At 41.4% G+C, this 22,426-nt stretch overlaps 1 protein-coding gene across 6 annotated transcripts in view; it reads left to right on the forward strand.

The window, feature by feature from the left end:
* TSGA10 (testis specific 10) overlaps positions 1 to 7,446 on the forward strand; it is a 96,516-nt gene extending 89,070 nt beyond the window's left edge. For 3 of the 6 annotated variants that reach the window (XR_014773696.1, XR_014773698.1, XR_014773699.1), the window contains 4 exons: positions 545 to 649; positions 1,212 to 1,358; positions 1,585 to 1,762; positions 6,522 to 7,445. Coding sequence is in view for 2 of the 6 variants with exons in the window: in XM_084753260.1 (XP_084609386.1) it covers positions 545 to 649; positions 1,212 to 1,358; positions 1,585 to 1,624 (292 nt within the window). In the remaining 4 variants the exon portion in view is untranslated. Of the gene's footprint in view, positions 1 to 544; positions 650 to 1,211; positions 2,418 to 6,521 lie in introns of those variants that run through there. The other 3 variants (XR_014773697.1, XM_084753261.1, XM_084753260.1) reach the window with 3 other exon arrangements.
* The last annotated feature ends 14,980 nt before the right edge of the window (positions 7,447 to 22,426 follow it).

Raw genomic sequence — 22,426 nt, forward strand, 5'->3', positions numbered from 1 at the left:
TCGCCCCATTTGTGTGTACAGAAATGGAGACAAGAGTTGCTGAGGCTTTGCAAGAAATCAAGTTTATAACTGAATTTATCTAGAACATGCCAAGAAATTTGTCCACAAAAATCAGTGTGTGGCTTAGCACATAGCTCAGTTAGTAAGGTGCGTGCTACACAAACATAAGGATCCAAGTTTGTGTCTCCAGCTGAGAGCAGCAGCATGCGACTGTAACCCCAGCCCTGGAGGTGGAGACAGAGAGATCCCTGGGACTCATTAGCCAAACAGCATTGCCAGATGGAAAGTGAATGAACAAAATGCCCAAGTCAGCCTCTGGCCTCCCCTCCACCCCCCCACACACATGTGCATCTACACACACACACACACACACACACACACACACACACACACACACACCCATCAAACACAAAATAACTTGCAAACATCACAGTGTAGCTGGGATCTAACTAAGATGTCATTGCCAAATATGGTTTAATATATACTCATAGAATTACAAGCGTATTTTGAGTCTAATCAACTGTCACTCTCATCTTTTGCACAGGGCCATTCAGAGTAGAGATGTGGCCCAGTTCCGAAATGTTGTAACACAGTTGGAAGCAGATCTGGACATTACTAAAAGACAACTAGGCACAGAACGGTTTGAAAGGTAAGTTAGTCTCTAGGCAAGACTCAGTGTGAGCATGTTGTTTCTTAGCTAGCAGTAGGTTTCTTGTTTTGTTTTTGTCTTTTTTTTTTTTTTTTTTTTTTTGGTTTTTTGTTTGTTTGGTTTGTTTTGTTTTGTTTCTGAGACAGGGTCTCTCTGTGTAGCCTTGGCTGTCCTGGACTCACTTTGTAGAGCAGGCTGGCCTCAAACTCACAGCAATCCCCTGCCTCTGCCTCCCAAGTGCTGGAATTAAAGGCATGTGCCACCACGCCCTGTTAGCAGTAGGTTTTATTTTGGTGGACTTCTCTGTGTGTTCAGATACGTGTTATTTGTTTTTGTTTTTGTGTGTTTGTTTGCTTGTTTTGAGATAAAGTCTCACTCTAGCCCAGGCTAGCCTCAGACTGCTGATCCTCCTGCCTCAGCCTCTTAACACACCGGAGTTCTCTTGGCTCAGTTTATTATTTCATGATGAGTATGTTTAAAGTTTGAGTTGAGCTACAGTCTTATGATAGGTGTAATAATACCACTAAATGTAAACTTTAAACTTGTCACTATTTTGCCATAGGGAAAGGGCCGTCCAGGAACTTCGCCGCCAGAATTACTCAAGTAATGCTTACCATTTGAGTTCAATGAAGCCAAATACAAAATGTCACTCACCAGAACGTGCTCACCATCGATCTCCTGACCGAGGTCTCGACCGATCATTAGAAGAGTAAGTGTGCAAGAACCTGGACAAGTGCAGTGTTCACAGAGAGATTTGAGAGAGCGAAGAAACCGATATTTAAACCCGATTACATAAAAATAAAGGGTTTTCATCTATAAATATGAGTTTTATATGAATATTGTACTAAAATGAAATAACTAAGGTTTATCTAATATTTGTATATACTGTTTCATTCCTTTTCTTTTCTTTTCTTTTTTTTTTTTGTAACACTCAGGATGAAAGCTAAGGCCTCATACATACTAGACAAGCACTGAACACTGAAGTGCATCCTCGGCCTATGTGCCCTAGTGTCACAATCTGAGTTCCTATTTACTGCTGTACTGTTTCTCATGTACATTTACAAGATGGGGGTTAATTACTCTTGCACCACAGAATGTATGTGCAGTACTAAGGTATTTACTACTTGTTTTTATTTTAGACTAATTGTTATATTTCACAAATGTTTAAAAATTTATTTGGGAATAATTTAAAATTTGTATGATGTCACAAAAGTAAAAATACCTCTCACTCAATTCACTATTGGTAAAATTTTGTCCCATTTATTTTATTGTATAAAGAAATGTCTCATGTACCCACACCTCTGAGTGTTTCCCCATCACCTCTCTCCCTGTGTCTCTGTCTGCCTGTCTTCCTGTCTGCTTCTCTTTCTCTCTCTCTTACAAAGATACCAGTGCCTCCAGCTCCAAAGCATCACCACAGACTGTCTTAGTCCTTTTTGTATTTGTATATTCCTTGTGTTCCCATGAGAACTGAGGCTTAGCACCACCAGTGTACGTACCGTACCGTTGCTGACTCACTCGCCCAGCCAGAATGCATCTGAAACACCATCAGTTCAGCAAATAGACTAATTAAAAAGCTCAAGGTCTGTTCCCAGGTCATCATTCCTGCCCTTGTCCCTTGCATCCTGTTTCCTGAGAGCATTTAGCCAAATACCAAGTTCATGAACAGCTTACATTTATTCTTTTATTCCTCAATATCCACTGATATTTGTATTACGGTCAGTGTGGCCATAATGTATTTTCTGTAATAGTCTAAAATACTAAAAATTAAATATTAAAAAATCTTCTCAATTTAAAAAGTGTGTGTGTGTGTGTGTGTGTGTGTGTGTGTGTGTGTGTGTGTGTATACATGTCCATATGTAGATATATATGGGTGGTATTTTGCCTGCATGTATTCTGTACACCAGTTGTGTGCCTGGTGCCTACAGAGGCCAGAAAGGAGGGTCATCAGTTCCCCTGGAACTGGAAGTGCAGAAGGCTGTAATTACCATGTGGAATCAAACCCCAGTCATCCGGAGGAACACCCAGAACTCTTACTAACCACTGAGTTTTTCTGTAGCCCCTCAAAACCCCCGAAATTCAATGTACCAGTTTTGGTTTATTTTTCTCTTATTAATTTCTGTTCTTTCATTACTTCCTTCCTGTGCTGTTTCTTTCTGTGGTGGAGTTTCCTCTTAGCTCTTTGGGCTGGGAATTAATGAACTTACTGCTGTTCTTTGTTTAATTGGCAGAGATATGTAGGTCTCTGCATTTCCTCTGCTGCTGTTTTAAGTGATCGCAATGTATCCTTAAATGTTTTACTGTTCTCTTAATTCATTTGTGAAACTCTGCAGTTTCTGTTTTGTTTTCACTTCTACCAACGAGTTGATGAGAAATCGTATAATTTCCAGTTAGAGGCACGTGTTCAGTCTTGGCTTTGTTCTGCTGTTTGCGGCATGGCTAGGAAATGTCTCTATCACTTCTGCTTTACGAGCTCTGCAGTCTGCATGGTGTGCACATGGCGAGCTTTTTAGAAATGTGTGCACTTCAGCATGTACGTTTCTTTTTTACAGCATAGAATTGTATTTATAAAGCACTGAGTTCGTGGTTTTATGTTTGTTCATCCTTTTTTGTTGTTGTTGTTTTTAAGACAGGGTTTCTCTGGGTAGCCTTGGCTGTCCTGGAACTCACTCTTTAAACCAGGCTGGCCTCAAACTCAGAGATCCACCATCCCGAGTGGCATACACACCACCATCCTGCCCTTACGGTCATCTTTTAAGTAGATCTGTTACCTTTTGTCCACTTGGCCCGGCTTGTGTTGTGAGTAGTATTTTAAGGTCTCCTGTATGTTTTAATTTCTTGCATGTTTTAAAGCCCAGAATTTTCTGTTTATTTTCAGGAACAGAACAATACCCACAACATCAATTCTTAAAAGTCTGTAGTGATATAATAACGGGGTGAAATAAAAAGAGTACTGTTTATAGTAACAGGAACAAAGTTGTTTTCAGAGATGACAGATTTTTATATGCTGATAAGGAAGGATCTAGAGATAAAAATTTTGGAATTGTTAAGTATATTAGCACATAGTAACAAGCTTTTGGAATAAAAACCTATCAATATCTAATATTAGTCTACATGACACATCAAACAAAACACAATTTCAAAAGGCAGAATTTTCAGTGGCATCAAATACTGGGATTTTAATCTAACAAATTATTTTTAAGTAATCATAAGACACTAACGTGAGAAGTTCAGCAATGACAGTCTCCTGGAGCCAGCAGTACGTGGCCGGAGCTTGCTTTCTTTAGAAGTGGTGGTTTCCTCCACTTGCTTCTGGATTAAGAAGAGACTCCAGGCTCAAAGAATAATTTTCTTTGTGTTATGAGTAGGCATGTGCATGTTTGTGTAAGTGCATACAGAGGCCAGAGGTCAACGTTGGCTGCTGCTTCTCATGCGCTGTCCACCTTTTTTGTTTGTTTTAAGACAGGATCTCTCCCTGGCCTGAAACTCTCCAGCTGGTCTAGGCTGGCTGTCTAGTCAGCCGTAGGGATCCTGGTCTCTGCCCCCACAGCACTGGGCTTACAAGCATAAAACCACTGTGCCCAGGTTTTTTGTTTTGTTTTGTTTTGTTTTTTTAATTCTAAGGATCAAACTTGAGTCTTCATAATTACAAGGCAAGCACTTTACGAGTGGAACCATCTCCCTGGCCTTCATTTTCTTGACATCAGGACCACCTTGGAGCTTGGACAGGCTATCACTTCTGAATAGCCTGTCAGTGACCTACCAGGTCAGGCTCCTGAACTGAACTGAACTTGGAAGATGCTCTCTCATCTGTCATTTGGACAAACATAACATCTGTTTTGTGGGCATTCACAGGTCCAGCCTGCTGAGCAGGCCGTTGATGGCCCTCTCTCCTCTCTGCTTTTGGGTCTTGTATTTATATCTCACACTGGAACACTGCTCACACAGACCTTTTAAATATTATTTCATTTTCATATTAATTATTTTATATACAGTTGCTGCACCGGCACTCTGAACTGCCACCCTTCCTTGTGGCATATAACTTTTATGAAGCGCCTGTTTGTGAAACACTTGCAGCCTTTGCTTGCCTTGGTGTCTAACACTGTGTTCAGCTGCAGATCAGCCCCTCATGGTCTCCATTTTCCTGGTGTTACTTAGCTCTTTCAGGGCCTCTCTGTCTCGCTGTATCTCTTTTATGAAGTATTGATTTAAGTTTTGCTTTATATGCCATATTTAATTTTAAAAATATTTTTATTTAATTAATTTATTCAGATTACAACGCAATTGTTATCCCATCACTTGTATCCTCCCATTCCTCCCTCCCGCTTTCCCCCTATTCCCCTCCTCTAGGTCTAAGACTGAGGAGGACCTCCTCCCCCACTATATGGTCATAGGCTATCAAGTCTCATCTTGGTCATATTTAATTTTTTAATAGAGTTAAAAATAATTTAATAGACGAAAAAAATTTTTACACTGTTGCTATAACTCTTACTTTGGTTTCAAGGCCAACACAATATCGTATGTTTGCTGTTTGTGTTATGTTGGTTTTCTTTCTTTTAAAAAAGAATCAAATTTCTTATAATATTTAGAAAGTTTTGTACTTGATCATGTTACTTTTGTTAATAATATGCCCTTACCCTCTCTTTTAAACATTTTCTTTCACTGTCAACTTAAAACGTTATCCCTGAGGCTAGAGAGATTGCTAGGTAGTTATCACTCAGGAGGCAGAGGCAGGCGGATCGCTGTGAGTTCAAGGCCAGCCTGGTCTACAAAATGAGTCCAGGACAGCCAAGGCTACACAGAGAAACCCTGTCTCAAAAAAAAAAGTGCTTGCTGCTTTTCCAGAGGACCCAAATTCAGTTCTGTTTCCTCTGCCCCTAGTTTTGAATTGATATCATAGCGCATATAGCCTTTGGCGCTGGCACTGCCTCAGCATAATAAATTTTGAGTCTTATCTAGAGTCTTACATAGCTCTTTCAACTGCTAAATAGTATTTAGTATTCATCGTGTGGATGGATGAACACAAGTAAAAACAGTGCAGAGAATCTGTAGACTGTTTCCAGTCCCTACAGCACCAACACCCTTTGAAACAGATCAGCACTGGTATAATTCAATGCACAGACTTTATTAATATTTTCCTAACTTTTCACACATATTTATTTGTATGTGTGCATGTATGTGCAGTCTTTGTATGCACCACTTACTAAAAACTGAATTAACTTACTGAACTGTCCCATCACCACCAAAGAACTCACTTAGGAGGCAATCTGAAGAGAGGGTGTAATGGAATACATGGGACATGAAAGCAGAAAGGGCAACTATTATGGGATAGAGGGACCAGCAGATGGGGGAGGAGGCAATGGAGAAGGGGGGGCACTGAGGCAGAGTACAAAAAGGAAAAGGTATAATAACATGCATGTATGAAAATGCCCATTACTAACTTCAAACATTAATTGTAAAAGAGCATCCTCCCTTGTGGTACCCATGCCTTTAGAGTTTGAATCCATACCTCCTGATGGCTAACTAACATTTCCTCCATACTGCAGTTCTGTCAGCTTGAGGGTCCTGTGCAAATCTTATCATGCATACAGCACAGCCTTTGAGACTGACTGTTTACACTCAGCATAATATTCATGACAACCATCCAACTTACACATCTCAATAGCTCATTTCTTTTAAGTTAAAGTAGTATTCCCTGGCATGAATATACCATGGTTTATGAACAAACTCACTATATCATTTCCATTCACAGAAGCTGAGGGGGGGAAACCCCCAAGGACTGCTAAAGTAATGCATAATATATCTTTTTTTTTTTTAACACATGCTAGAGTTATTTCATTTAAAACCTTAATCTGTTTTTTTTCTATTATAGGAATCTTTGCTATAGAGATTTCTGACATGTGAAAAGATTCTCCACAGCCTTGGAAAGGTCAAAGATACAAACGGATTTTTTTTTCTATATGATTGCATCTATCTTTTGAATACTTGACAGTGTTGAATGTTTTTATTAACTTTATGCCTCTGAGTCTGTTCTCGAGTGCCACATCACAGTGATGTGGAGTGACATACGCAAACATAAGTGCACATGGCTCTTTCTATCCATGCAGTAATAGTGAGTGTAAAATCTGCTCACTTCACTATTGAGCACTGCTTTGTCAACTATCCAGAGTAAATAAAGAAGCTTAAAAAAGAGGGAAAAGTGTTTTTTACAAAACTGATTTCCTTTCTTTTCTTGCTATCTCAAAAACTGGTTGGTTAAATTTTTTTCTTTGTGATTTATATTCTTATGGCTGGAGAAGCTGTGCCAAGATGGGCCCAGCCCAGCAGCACTGGCCTGGGACCCAGGGTCACATTTTGGAACCAACCTGACATAACTTCCATGCAACAATCTACCTTCCAAGTAGGAGTGTTCCAGGGCTTTTAGTCCACACTGTTGCAACGCTCAGCCAAAGCACCATGCCTTTTTACAATTGTGTTCGCTCCTACTGTTGTTAGAAAGGCAGGCAATGATCTATCTATCCAAAATGTAAGATTTTTTTAAGATATGTATTTTTAATAAGTTTTTTGAAAACATTAAACTACTGCAATGAACTTAATTGCATTATTATTTTTTGCCTGTGGCAGCTGTCTGTAATCTAGAGTGACAAGTTGTTTCCCTCTCTCACCTGCATCTCTTCGGTCTCTTTTCTGTCATAGGCTTTGGTTTACTGTTGCTATTAGAGCCCGAATGCTACTGTATTTACTGATATAAGCTATTTGTATTCTTACATTTTAATAAAAAGGCAAGTCCTGTCATTAATAGTGCTCATATGATGGACAGTTTCTCATTGTATTTAGTCATTGCTCGAAATGGCAGTAGTGACCAGGGTAGTGGCCTCTTGAGCTCTTGCCTCATCATGACATAACCACTGGCACCTTGACACTTCATCATAACTTCACGTCACATGCTCACTTTAGTTTGGTCTTGAGGTTTATTCATCCAGTTTTAGACAATCATTACAGACTGGCTAAAAGGTAGGTAAAATAAGGTACCTGCTCATAGATGCTTCAAAAATAATTTACAAAACAACCGTTCTTGTTCATATCAGATAACATGATGATTTACAGATTGTGGAATTAACCTCTGTTAGGTGAGCCAAGTGACCTTGGCACTAGGTCACCACAGCATTAATATTACTCTCTTCACTCAGAAAACCAACAGGAGGTGGGTGGTCCCTGTGGTGAACACTTGCCAAGTCATATGCAGAGTGCAGGGTGTTGAGAGTGGGGTGTGGGGATAAAGTGTACGAAAGCATTTTCATTCTTGATTACAAGTGTACAGTACTTGGCCTATGTCATTATTTATGGACTGCTTCAAAGGAAAATGATATGTATATACAGAGGGGCCTCTGTTATCCAAAGGCAAGAAACTTTGCCCATGTTGTGTATTGAAACTTCAAAGGCAAGATTTTTTATCAAGGTAATATTCAAGAATACTTGTTTGGAATGGGATTCTTGTAGCTTGATATAAATACTTAGTAGCCTGTTGATGGTATAACCTGACTGCTAACCCAGTATACCAAACATATTCTTTCTTGGATAACAGTTAACAACATCTCCTGGAAAGGGCTCTAAGCCCAGAAGTGCTATGTTCAATACAAAATATCTACTCCTGCCCAAGCAAGTGTGTTGATAAAGAGAATGTTAACTCACTGAGTAATTTAAAAAAAAATTGAGCTGGGCATGACTATCATTCTAGGACTTGGAGGCAGAGGCAGGAGGATTGCCAAAAGTTTACGACCAGCCCGTCCTATGTAGTGACTCTTAGGCTAGTTATAGCTATATAGAACCGACCCCTCAAAAAACATTGTTGTATAAAAAGCCTATTTTGAACTTCTAGGTACTCCTGGGATTATTTTATTCTCTTTTAGTCAAGCCAGGCATGGTGGCACATGTCTGTAATTGCAGCACTCAGGGAGGTAGAAGCAGGCAGATCTCTGTGAGTTTGAGGCCAGTCTGGTCTACAAAGCGAGTTCAGGACAGCCAGGGCTACACAGAGAAACCCTGTCTAGAAACAAAACAAAACAAAAACAAAAGAAAAAAGAAAGAAAGAATGAAAGAAAAGTGAAAGTCATTAGCCTGAGAATCTGTGCTGAGGTTCATAAGATAGTCTCAAAGGGAAGGGTGTTTCCTTTTGATCTTTAGAATATAGTTGCTGGAGGTTTGGGATGTGGTTAAGTGTTAGAGCTTGCCTTGTATGTCCAAAGGCCCAGCTTCCTTCCCAGCTTTAGAAATCATTACCATAGGAGACAGGAGTTCCTTATTAGAGTTTGACAACAATATGACTAATGTGTTAATCACATTCAGACAGTATCAACTACATAACACTTAGGTTAAAATTGATCAAAATGTTACGTAAGTCATGAAAATCTGTTGCTTTCAGAGTCCTGATCAGTGTCTGCTCAGTTTTCCTGCCTTTGATGCATCTTCCTGGACAGTCTTGCTCTAGCTTTAATAGAGTCTCCTTGGCTCCCCAAATGCTATGCTCAAAGCTGCATTTCCTGCACCATCAGGGACAGTTTACTAGGCCGAGCTCAGGGAGTCCTGTGGAAGTGATGGGGGAGTGATAGAAGGACGGGCAGGGGGACAAGAACGCTACAAGAAGACCAGCAGAGTTAACTAACCTAGGCCCATGGGGGCTCACAGAGACAGGCGCACCAACCAAGGGCATGCACTGACCTAGGCCCCTACACATATGTAACCGATGGGCAGTCTGATCTTCATGTGGGTCCCCTGATGAGCTGAGTGGGTGTTGTCTATCACATGGGCTCTGCTGCCTGCTTTCCATCATGTCCCTCTAACCGGGCTGCCTGGCCTCAGTGGAAAAGGAGGAGCTCAGTCCAGATGTGACTTCGAGTGCTGGAGTATGGGGCAGTCCCCTTCTCTGAGGACAAAGGGGGGGGTCCAGGAGGAGAGGAGGGAGAGGCAATAATTGGGATATGAAGTGAATACATAAATTAAAAATAAATTGATTATTTAAATTTAAGAAGAAACAGTTTATAACTAAACTGATGAGGCTCATTTACTACAGTAAGATTGGACAAGCTCTGCCATTGAAAAGGGTCCTCACAGCCCATCCATCTGCAGTCCACTGCATTCTAGTACTCAGAGCAGAGATCTTCAGGTGGCTCCAGACAAACTGCAAACTATCAGAATGTAACTTTTTAAACCTTTGTTTGATCTGAACTTCAAAATGTGAAAAACATACCACAAATCATAAAAACCTCCAGATAGCTGATGCGCTCTCTCTCGGACCCTTCACATGTTACTCCTTTGCCCCTGCAAAAGTTTCAACAAAACCAGAGTTGAGTTAAACTAATTATCTTTAAATTTTATGTAATTTCCCAATTAAATTGGGAAAAAAGCACCATATTTTAAAAATATATTTTATTAATTTATTCATATTACATCTTAATTGTTATCCCCTCCCTTGTATCCTTCCATTCCTCCTCCCTCCCATTTTCCCCTTACTCCTCTCCCCTAAGACTGTGACTGAGGGGCACTTCCTCCCCCTGTATATGCTCACAGGGTATCAAGTATCTTCTTGGTAGCCTGCTATCCTTCTTCTGAGTGCCACCAGGCCTCCCCATCCAGGGGATGTGGTCAAATATGGGGCACCAGAGTTCGTGTGAAAGTCAGACCCCACTCTCCACTCAACTGTGAAGAGCATCCTATTCATTGGCTAGATCTAGGTAGGGGTTCGAAGTTTATTGCACGTATTATCCTTGGCTGGTGCCATAGTTTGCGCTGGACACCTGGGCCCAGATCTGCCCATCTTAATGTTCTTTTCATAGGTTCCTAGGACCCTCTGGATCCTTCTATTTCCCTCTTCTCCCATGCTTCTCTCACCTAGAGACCCAATAGGATATCCTCCCCTCTGACCCACTTTCCTGGTGAGTGAATAAAAAGCACCATATTTTATAAGAAAATATTTATGTTAAGCTGCTTCCAAAGAAACTTGTCTGAAGATATGATTCCCACAAAACACTCCCAAAGTCTTGCATCATAATCAGTGTCCTTTAAATGAATGACACTCAAAATTTACAACTCAGGATGTAAAGTTTGGACTTGTCTTCTTGTAATACATTCCTGAACTGAAAATGAATTTCTTGTTTATTTTTAAGGGAAAGTATTCTATAGGTGTGTTATAATTTAGGAAAGACTCCTTGAAGTCACAAGGCTATAGAACCAGAGTATGGCTGTGGTCACAACATCAGCCTGTCTTAGGTGTACCTCACTGGCCTAGAATTGATAGAAATAAACATGCTCAATCACACGATGAGTGTGCAGTCAAACATACTCAAGTGTGTACCTGAGTGACGTGGCCTCTTCTACTGGGCAAGATGTTTTAGGTTAGTTCTTGTTACAGGTGATGTGATTCCTCGGCTGAATATAAAATGAGCATCTACAGAAGCATCTGTAGTGCTGCGGTGTAGTGAGTCTTACAGTGCAGACTGCAGTGTGATGCACATAATAAGATACTTACTTATTGTCTTATCCAGTAATTCCTAGTCTTCATGTAGCAACCTAGACACCACCACGGAAGAAGTACAGTGATATTGAGTGGCCTAGGGCGCCAGCAATGTACCTGAAGCAGAGCTAAACATTATTACTCATTAGACTCTGACCAATTCTTGTGAGTTTTACAAACATAACTAAATAGGTTATGATAGATTTATAATACATTTCCTACCCATATTACATATGCTGTAGTATATGTTGCATATATTTCAAATTGTATTAAAAATTTGCAGCATTAGCAGTTTTATTTTGCCACTTTTATGAATTTCTAGAATTATGGGTTTTATTTTTTAAGATTTATTTTTAAAAATTGTATATTTTGTTATCTGAGTGTTTTGCCTGCCTGCATGTGTGTGTACCGCATGTATGCCTGCTGAGTGCAGAGACCAGAAAAGGGCATTGGATCCTCCAGACCTGGAGTTACCTATTTTTATTTTTTTAAACTATGTGTGTATGTGTGGTATGTACATGTGTGAGTGCAGGTGCCTGCAGAGTTCAGGAGAAGGCATCATATTCCCTAGAACTGGAATCACAGGTGGCTCAAGTCACTCCATATGAGTGCTGGGAGATGAACTTGAGTCCTCTGAAAGAACGGTATACATTCTGAACCACGGAGCATGTTAAAATTACAATAAAAGGTCCTTCCCAGTCTATGCTACTAAAATGAATTGTCTATTTTTGTGTACTGTAGTGGTAACCCCAGGATCATGTTGAGTAAGCGAAAGTTGCTCTGCTCTGTTCTAAACAACGCTCCTTAAACCTGGTTCTGTCCTGAGAGGATAGTATGTATTGGACACAGGCCTTACAGCCCACTTTTGAACATCTAGTGATTACCACACCTTTGTGGGGCCTGGGCATCTGTGAGGATGTTTAGAGGTGTGATTAATTAAACATCATATGCACCCAAGCCAACTGGAAATGTATTTGCCCAATTTACATAGATGAGTATCATTCTGAAACTGCCTTCAACTTTTGTTTTTGAGCACTGACTATTCACCATTAGACATTTTTGTGTTCTGTGCAGTGTCTACAACCAAGAGCTTAAGAAGGTCTAAGCACGTGGTAAGTCTCTAGAGAGTGATAGCTGTTATAGTACCTAGCTCAGCTCTACTGCAGATAAGGTGGTCTGTGTTTTTTTACTGCACTCATTGATGTTTAGAGCCGTTAAAACACTTAAGGGATGAATTGGAGAGACCCTGGCTGGCTAATCTTTTTGAGGGTTCAAGATGACCAAAAATGAGAGGTAGTAATGGAATTGTACACACACTATAACCCTGGGTAATTGTGTGTGTGTGTGTGTGTGTGTGTGTGTGTGTGTGTGTGTGTGTGTGTACATATATAAATAGGATTGCTTGTGTTTTAAATGAGGGTATCTAAGCATTTTTCATTGTTGTGTAGACATTTGCCAATCCTCAAGAAATTAACCAGGGTTTTGGGTTGAAGTGCCACACACAAATCCACACATTGATGGTAGTTAGTGGTGGAGCCTCCAGGAGGCAGCTGGCATTAGATGTGTTCATGAGGGAAGTGCCCTCTTGGTGGAACTAGCAGCTTTATCTAAGGGAGGGAGACTCACGCTTACACATTCCCTTGCTTTTACTGCACGAAGCACTCCACTATATTTAGTATGGCAAGAAGGCGCTCACCAGTGGGCAGCATCTCTACACTAGATGCTTTAGACTAAGACTACAGTAAATGATTTCTTTCCCTTATAAATTACCCAAACTGTGGTGTTCTGTCAGAGTAACAGAAAACAGACTAAGCAGCTGTTTGAAGGAAGCATGGTACATGTCATTTGGTTATGGGTTTATATAAGCCAATAAAAAGCGACTCCTTAAAAGTTAATACCCTCAAAAGCTAATGGTCTTCATTTATTAAAGAAGCAAAACACTCAGTTTGAGAGGGTTGTTTCTGAGAAGATTGGATGTTAGACCAGCAAGGTGGAAAGCAAAGAATTGTATGGTGGTGATGACTGTGCTTTCGACACCCCTCAGGGGAATCAACAGACCGAGTCCCCACTTCCTCCCAGTGTGTCTCAGGGTTCAGGCTTGTGAGAGCCTGTTCACTGCCCCATTTCGTCACACCTCAGTCACCAACCACACACCTAGGCCCTAGCTAGCTTTTCATTGTTAGCACAAATGGGTGAGTTTAGAGACCTAGTATTTACTGTATACGTCTAAACTAGCCAAGTCGGGTGACTTGCTGCTCACAAATGCTCCTGACATTTTCATATCTCATGCTCCCCCCCTTTTTTTTAATAACAATATGATCCTTAGAAAGTTCTGATCTCATCTTGCTCATCAAAACCATACTGGGTTCATACAAAATCTTCACCACACATTTGCTGACTGTTCACTGAGTTCTTTCTGGTCACCTGGAGTACACAGATCAAAGGCACAGTGTGTGTCCCTTGTGAGTTCACAGTCAGATTTTGGAAACACAGGCAAGTAGGGAATAATAGAAGGAAGGATCTGGGAAAGAACCTCCAGGATTAAGGAGAGTTAGACAAGCCTGAGAACAGCAAGTGATGGGCAGCCTGTTGTGAAAACGGAGGAGAAGCACTGTGTCGTGGGAAGGCATTGAGGACAGTACAGAAGCTGCAGAAAAGTTCCATAAAGTGGAGTATTATGGGTAAGTCTGCGTACTGGGGTTTTAAAGAAGGCATGTTATAAAGGGTCTTAATATACTAAGGAGTTTCAACATTGTTAGAAAGCCAGTAGAAATATATTTCAAGGTGCTAATGAAGGGTTTTAACTAGGGGAATGATAATTTAGGTTTGCATTTTTTAAAAAGATTTATTTATCATATACACAGTGTTTTGCCTGCATGTACACCAGAAGAGGGCCTCAGATCTTATTATAGATGGTTATGAGCCACCATGTGGTTGCTGGGAATTGAACTCAGGACCTTTGGAAGAGCAGCCAGTGCTCTTAACCTCTGAGCCATCCCTCCAGCCCTAGGTTTGCATTTTTAAAGAATTAATGAGGGGCCAGAAAGATGGCTCAGAGGTTAAGAGCACTTACTGCTCTTCTGGAGGTCCTGAGTTCAATTCCCAGCCATCACAGAGTGGCTCACAACTATCTGTAATGAGATCTGAAGCCCTCTTCTGGCCTGCAGGTGCATATGCAGGAAGAGCACTGTGTATATAATAATAAATAAATATTTTTTAAAAACAGAAAGAATTACTTTTACTTGAGATGGGCATGGTATAGGGTACAAGCCCCAAAACTAAAACAGTGGGGATGGGGCCATGTGGCTGATCACAAAGATATTTAGCAGGTAACAATGGAGGAGGGAGGGGAGAAGGGGAGGGGCCTTCCCGTTGCTCTCAGGGTTGCTGCCACCGGCCCCTGCTGACAGTCCGTTTGCCGCAACAGTGAACAGAAGATGAGTAGTGGGACGGATGCAGGTTCTCAGGGAACTGCATCCCTGGTCTTCCTTCAGATTCTTACATCTCTCCCTTTAAGTGATAGCTTTTTAGAAGGGACCTACTTTAGTCACTACCTCCTTGTAAACTGCCCCTGTCATCTCATCCGGTTCCTTAGCTTTAACTGCCATCCACCTCCTGGTGACTTCCTTATTTCTGTTTCCAGACGTGATCTTTCTCTTGAGACCAGATCTCAAAGTGCCTGCTTAATATCTCACTCAAATATTTGGGTTCAGGCTTCGTATGTCTAAAGAACAGCCGTCAGTATTTACTCCCAGAATCCTCTGTTTTTGCTTTCCAGAATGCCACTAAACATGGTCAGATAGCTTGAAATTTAAGGCCAGTTGTCATCCAACAAAACCTCTTTCTTCCTTGTTAGCTACAGCACTTAGCCCAAATGCCACTTCTTACTACCAGATAGTGCCAGAAGAAATTAATACCTAATTAGATGGAAAGACGGCCGGCACTTGTGAGTTAAAAGGCCCAAGGTCGGTAATGAGGTAATATTCCCCAAAGCCACCAATGGTTAAATGCAACAGAATCAAACCCCAGTGGTGTTCTTTTACAGAAATGAGACTCTGATCCAAATTTTTATGTGGGATTTTGAGAGACCAAAGAAAGCCAAATAGTTGTTAAAATAGAAAAGTAAAGTTGGAGAGTTCATGTTTCCTAATTTCAAATTTTCATTGGCAGTAGCCAAGCAGAACTGGCTTTAAGATAAACATACAGGTTAATGACATAGAATTTAGAATCTAAAACAAAACCCATGCATTTAGATCAGTTGATTTTTAATGCAGATACCAAGCCCCATTCCATAGGAGAAAGAACAGTGCCAGAAAACTGGGTATTCTCTTGCGAAATGATGAAATTGAGCCCTTGCCCACACTATATACAAAGAGCAAACTGAAATGGACCAAGCACCTGATGTTAAGAGTCAAATTATAGAATTCTTAGAAAGAGCAGAGAGCTGGAGAGCTGGTTTAGCAGTTAAGGGCTGAGCATGGTGACGCACGCCTTTAATCCCAACACTTGGGAGGCAGAGGTAGGCGGATCTCTGTGAGTTCGAGGCCAGCCTGGTCTACAAAGCGAGTCCAGGACAGCCAGGGCTATTACACAGAGAAACCCTATCTTAAAAAGAAATAATATTTATTTCCTACTCCAATAGAAGACCAGATCAGTTCCTAGCACCCACCCACTGTGCACGCACACACACACTAAAGATACAGGGACAAATCATTACTTTGAGGTGGTAATGATTTCTTAAACACAACTCAAATCACAAGCAACAACAGCAACAAAAATCATAGTTTTAAATTTTGGGTAACAGAAAATACCATCAAGAAGGTGAAAGGCAATTGACACACTAGGAGAAAATATCTGCACATGATATTTGACAAGCAATTACTATGTATAGTATATATTTAAAACCCACATCAAAGTCCAGTCCAATTAAAAATAAGCAGAAGTCCTTCAAATATTTATTCAATGAAGACCAATAATCACATAAAAAGATGATTTATGTCATTAGTCATCAGAGTGATGGGAACCAAACCCTTAAAATACTACATCATAAGCACTGTTATGTCTATAATATAAAGAAAAGGTGTCTAACATGTACTGATAGGAATATGGAGACATTGCAACTTTTGTTCCTTGTTGAAAATATAAAGTGATGTGGCCACTGTGGGAAGCAGTCTGGGAATCGCTAGTTCCTCAGTAAGTTTAACATATAATTATTACATGAACTAGACATATATCCCCAAATGAGTGAAAGGAAGTGTTCAAGCAAAAACTTTTTAAAGATGTATTTATTATTATGTATACAGCTCTCTGCCTGCATGTACACCTGCAGGCCAGAAGAGGGCACCAGATCACATTACAGATGGTTGTGAGCCACCTTATGGTTTCTGGGAATTGAACTCAGGACCTCTGGAAGAGTGGACAGTGTTCATAACCTCTGAGCCATCTCTCCAGGCCCCAAACAAAAACTTTCATACCAATGTGCATCACATTAACAATAGTCAAAAGGGGGTAGAGACCAAGAATATTAGTTATCTGGTTATTTGATAAGCCAAAAGTAGTAAATCCATAGGACAAAATATTATTGTCATAAAAATGGGAGCAGTGAGTGATATATGCTATCATATGGATAGTCCATGGAAACCTTATGGCGATTTTCAAAGTCCTGTGTCTGGGCCCAGGTGGTAGCTGAGCTAGTCAGCCCGCCAGCTCTCCCACACCTACAACACCAGGGTGAGCACTCCAGTTCTACCCTGGGTAGCTTACCCAATGCCACAACCAAGAGGGCAGGGCCAGCTCTCCCACACTCATACCCTCACCCACACCACTAGTGTCAGTTCTACTGCCTTGCCTGGGTGAAGTGCAAGGCCTACTCTCCCAAGTGCTGCAGGTGAGGAGCAGGACCAGCTCTCCTACTCATATGACCCCAGGGCCAGCTCTCCCACCTGCCCCAAGTGATGAGGAATGAGGAGGCCTCTCTCCTTCACCCATGCCACTACAGGGCAGATGCGTGCTTAGAGCTGGCTCACCTGCAACCTCCCTGCACCAAGCAGCCAGGTCCAGTTCTACTGGGCTTCCTGGGAGACGTAGGGAGGGTCTGCTCTTCCAAACGCTGCAGCTGTGGAGGGGCACGGCCAGCTCTCTTGCTCTTACCCCTTTGGGGCCAGCTCTTCAGCAATGCCAGGTGAACGCATTGTTCCATCTTGGCAGCAAACAGACTTCCCCTCCTAGGCTACAGCATCTAAGCGGCAATTGCAATATTCTGAGAGAAGAAACATTAGACTCCTCAGTGTGGTAGAACTCCTCTGCTTCCTGCTTTGTCCTAATGGTTTGTGGCATCTCAGAGATGACTTTAAAAGGGTCAGTTTCTTTAATGATCTTTCCACTGATGTTAGGACAATCGGAAACATAAGTCTGGCTCAAGGGCAAGTAATTAGCTCTGCGTGTGCAAGCCTGTGGTTCAGAGGAACACGTGTAGCTAAGTAGAGCCATCTGTTTATCTAGAGGGTTATGGCTGATGAGTGAAGTGGGAAGAATCAGAAACACCTTGTGGCTGCTTCTGACATTAAAAAAATAAGTTTAGGCTGGCATTTGTTTCCTTATAGAATAAGTCTATTTTTCTTTCATTAGATCGTTCCCTTCCTTCCCATTAAGTCCACATTTTGCACCAGTGACTTGGAGATGTTCAGTGACAACTGGTTGAAGGAATGAGTGTAAGTTGGTTTTTTGTTTGTTTGTTTTGTTTTGGGTGTTTTGTTTGTTTGTTTGTTTTTTGAGACAGGATTTCTCTGTTAACAGCTCTGGCTGTTCTGGAACTCACTTTGTAGTCCAGGCTGGCCTTGAACTCACGGAAATCCACCTGCCTCTGCCTCCCAAGTGCTGGGATTAAAGGCGTGCGCCACCATGCCCCACTGAGTGTAAGTTTTAATTCATCATTATGAAAGGCTTTTCTCAGGGCTGATCTGTAACTCCGAGGACTCACCAAATGATACACTCATGCAGCCAGGCTAATGTGTTTCTTATACCCTGCTGAGAGTTGGTAAACTGCACACCTGTCCAAAGGTCAATGCTCCTCTGGGGGAACCCTGACCATGGTTACAGTGACCCACTTCTGCCCATCTTCTAAAGCATCCTAAATGCAGATAAAGGTATTTCCCTTGTAAATAAGCATAGATTTAATAAGGCAATGTCATGGTTTAATCACTCAACAATTCAAAAACAAATAGCAGACAGTGGGTCTTCACAGTGAGAGGTGAAGGCAGATCTAAAGGGATAGTCACAACAGGAAAACACAACGTGTTCTGAGAAGCTGAGAATTTTAAGTTAAAGGCAGGTTGACTCATAATGGAACTCAGGTCTGGCCATTGTGAGGACTTCAGTAAATATTGACTGAACAGTTAAGATTGGGGTTTACATAGACTTGAGTACATTTATTAGAGGAAAAACTATATATAGTGCCTTTTAAAACACCCTTAATAACTACACGAACATGAGAGAGAGAGAGAGAGAGAGAGAGAGAGAGAGAGAGTCAGAACACTCAGTTGCCTGTTATAAAATCTATACCAATGTTAGAGAATTCTAAACCATATTTGTGATATTGCGCTTGCTCTAGTACAAGAAGAAAAATCTCCAATTCTGTACCTTGATTAAACTACAGCTATTGCTATAACTGATATGTATTTAAGCATGAGAGCCCTCCTAAGACAACTTTCCAACCCCTCTGCTTATCCATGATTCTCAGACATTTGTGAATTGGGTTGTGAAGAGAGGAGAATTTTTCAGGAGGTACATCAAAAGATACACGGCTACAGGTTTCAATCCATGCCCCTCAGGCAGGCTAGCTTTTGGAGGCTTTGAAATAAACACCTTGTGGGGGCTAGCAAATGAGTGACTCCTATGTGAAGCAACAGAACATCATCTTCCTTAATAGCAATGAATGGCAGAGTTCTAGAGGTTAATTCTTAAGGAAAAAGCATGGCTAGGCATCATCTGTTTGAGTTACCATAGCATCAAAGGCAGACAGGGCAGTCTGTTGTCTCCCTGGCTGCCTCTCTGTACTGTCTGTTCTCTCAGTGCGCTGTGTTCATTGTTTAAACGCTCTCTGGGGCAAAACAAAGCAGACATCTCTGGTGCTACAGTGAGGATGGAAAGACTTTCTTTCTCTGGAAAGCTGTCTCTTTGTGGCTAGGATCTCATGGGATCCTAGACCTGACACCTGATAGTCCAGATACATGGAAAAGTGACTAGACCAAGCTACTTGCTGGGATGAGAAGGGGCAGCGAGGCATATGGTTCTGATTTGCTTTATTTTAGTACTAGAAAAAGACTGTAAAAATAGAGTCAGTGATGCCCTTAGAATGCATCTTTATTACAAGATGTTACAACCTGGAGGAAAAGTACACAGTGCTCATGCAATCTGTGTAAAAATATGTGCTACATCAAACTTTAATAGTTTCCTTTGGCCCCAGTTTCAGTCACTATTCCCGTCTCCTCCACGTAACCAACACCCTGGTATCTAAGACTGATGATTCTGTTTATCCGTGTGGAGGCTTTCGTCAGAGAATCGTAGTCTCGTTTGCCTTTCCTCACTCAGTGTTTTATTCATGAGACTCGCCCATATTGATAGACATGGCGATAGCTCCGCCTTGTTCATTTCCACTATGCAGACATACTATTCCTTCTTCATCCTACTAACGATGGGCACTTGAGTTATTTCCTGATCTGTCCAGGCTGGAAAGGTGGCTGAGCTCTTAAGCACCTGCTACTCCCCCAGCGTAGCGCTGCTCCCCCTGCGTAGCGCTGCTCCCCCCACCCCGTCTAATGCTGCTCCCCCAGCGTGGTCCTCATGGAACGCACTGCCAACCTGTGACTCCAGCTCCAGAGGTTCCAGCACCTGCTTGTGGCCTCCTTGGGCACCTCATATCCACATGGCATACACTCACATAGATACAGACACAATAATAAAAAACCAATCTTAAAAAAAGAACGGCACTACAGTGCATGCCTTTTGGTGTGTGTGTTGGGTAGACATCCACACAGTAGAGTTGATGGACTAAGATGTCTAGTTGGGGAATTGTCTACCCTGTTATATTTAAATCCCTTTCACATATGTATATATTTTAGGAAGCTCCTACAGTAGTGGGTCTCCATATGGGCTTTTGAAAGTCGTCCCTTCCCTCCTTTGCCTGGTCTCTCATCCCCTTCCCTATTGAATCCTCCTAGTTTCCCCTTTATCTCTTCATAATACAGTGCTCCTCCCCCTCCTTGGGGAATTTCCCTCCTTCCCCCTGCTCCCTTATCGTGTACCTAAAGCTCTGTGCTCATCTGCATGGAAATCCATGTACTGAAAGATTAATAAAAGCTATCAAGTAAAACACCCAAGGCCAGGAATGCGTTATATCTTGTTGAATCATTGACTGAAGAATCTCCACGGAAACCCCCAAACATGATAGGATATTGCCAAGGCCATTGGTTACTCTGCTCTCACGGCTTAACCAAGCTGCTTTCTTATAGGCTGGCCAAAGCCATACTGTTTTTATTACTGTGACTCTGTAGTGTATCTTAAGATCTGGAGTGGCCATCTTTCTAGCATTGTTCTCTTGGCTCTCCAGGGTGCCTCGTCATTCCATGCGAATTTTAATAGTATTATTTCTTGTGAGTTTTTGTTGTTGTTGATGATTTTTTGTTTGTTTTTGTGGTTTGGTTTATTTTTGTTTTGTTTTGTTTTGTTTTCGAAACAGGGTTTCTCTGTGTAACTCTGGCTGTCCTGGAACTCACTTTGTAGCCTAGGCTGGCCTCGAACTCTGGAGATTACCTGCGTCTGTTTTCAGCGTGTCCCAGAGGTTTTGTTGTGTCATGTTTTTGTCTTCAGCTAGATCCAGGGAGGCTTTATTTCTCTGATCCGCTCATCATTCAGCAATTACTTCCTTAATTTTCTGTGAGATTTGTCTGCTGTCTGTCTTAAGTTTTATTGCGTTGTGGTCAGATAAGAGACAAGAAGTGTTTTCAGTCTGTTTGAGCTTGCAAAGCTTTGTGCTGTGCCTCAGCGTGTGCTCTGTACTAGAAAAGCTGTGTTGAGTAGAATATTTGTTCTTTGGTGTCTGAGTGGACTATTCTGTAGGTATGTGTTGTCCGGCAGGGAATATTATATAGATATCTGTTTAGTCCATTTGATGTATGATATAAGTTCATTCTGATGTCTCTGTTTATTTTTGCCCAGATGACCTGCATATTGGAGAAAGTGGTGTATTGAAATGGTCTATTATTAATGGATTCATGGTAATCTGTAAGTCCAGTCCTATGTTTTTCATGAAACTGGGTAAACTAGACTTTGGCCAATGCATTTTAGGATAGTGATGTTTTCTTGGTTAATTGTTCTCTTGAATAGAATAAAGTGTCCCTCTCATTAGATTGCGTTCCTAAAGCTAGCCACCAAGGTCTATTCCCTTATTTGACTACTTCCTCATCTTGAGTCTGCCTACCAAGATCCAGCTATCAAAGCACTGAAGCCCAGCAATCAAAGGCCCCTTTGACTCACCTAATTAAATGCCCAATTAAAATTAAACACCTCATCCTAACACAGGGTTTCGCCTTGTACCTTTATAAACGTCCATTTTTCTATGTGCTACATCAGTCCCGAGGCAGACCTTTGTCCTCCAGGACAAACACCCCTCCTCTCTCTCCCTTGTTCCCCTCCCCCTCTCCCTCATCCTCTGTCTCCTGTCCTTGTCTCTTATTCCCTGCTCTCTGTCTCTCTGTGACAAATAAACCTCCTATGTGCTGAGAACTTGGCCTTGGGGGTCCTGAGCTGATACTTTTCCTTTCACTGTTCAGCACATGTGCAGCTATTGATCTGTGTGACTAATAGATCATTCTCCCATTGAATGAGTCTACATAAGCCTTGCTATCTTCTGTGCCACATTCACGGCCCTGTTCTTGCTCAACAGCATCTCGTTTTATTTTTGCCTTAGCATTTCCACATAATACTGTGTGTTCCAGACCAGCCAAGGCTACATGGTGAAATTCTATTAGGATCTATCAAATCTGTGAATACAATATGGAGAAAACTGACTTCCTTGTAATATTGAATCTTCTAGTCTGTAAGCGTTATTCCTTGTTCATTATTTTCAGTAATGTTTTGTGCTTTTATGTGTGAAAGTATTGCACCATAAACTTTGAAAATGTGTTACTAGGCATCTGAATTTCCCCATGCTTTTAAAATACGCATGATAGATATGCATCATTTTCCATTTCAAATTTGCATTCTTGCTG

The sequence above is a fragment of the Acomys minous genome (genome assembly GCF_964271855.1).
Source record: "Acomys minous genome assembly, chromosome: 13".
In the NCBI taxonomy this organism is placed as follows: domain Eukaryota; kingdom Metazoa; phylum Chordata; class Mammalia; order Rodentia; family Muridae; genus Acomys; species Acomys minous.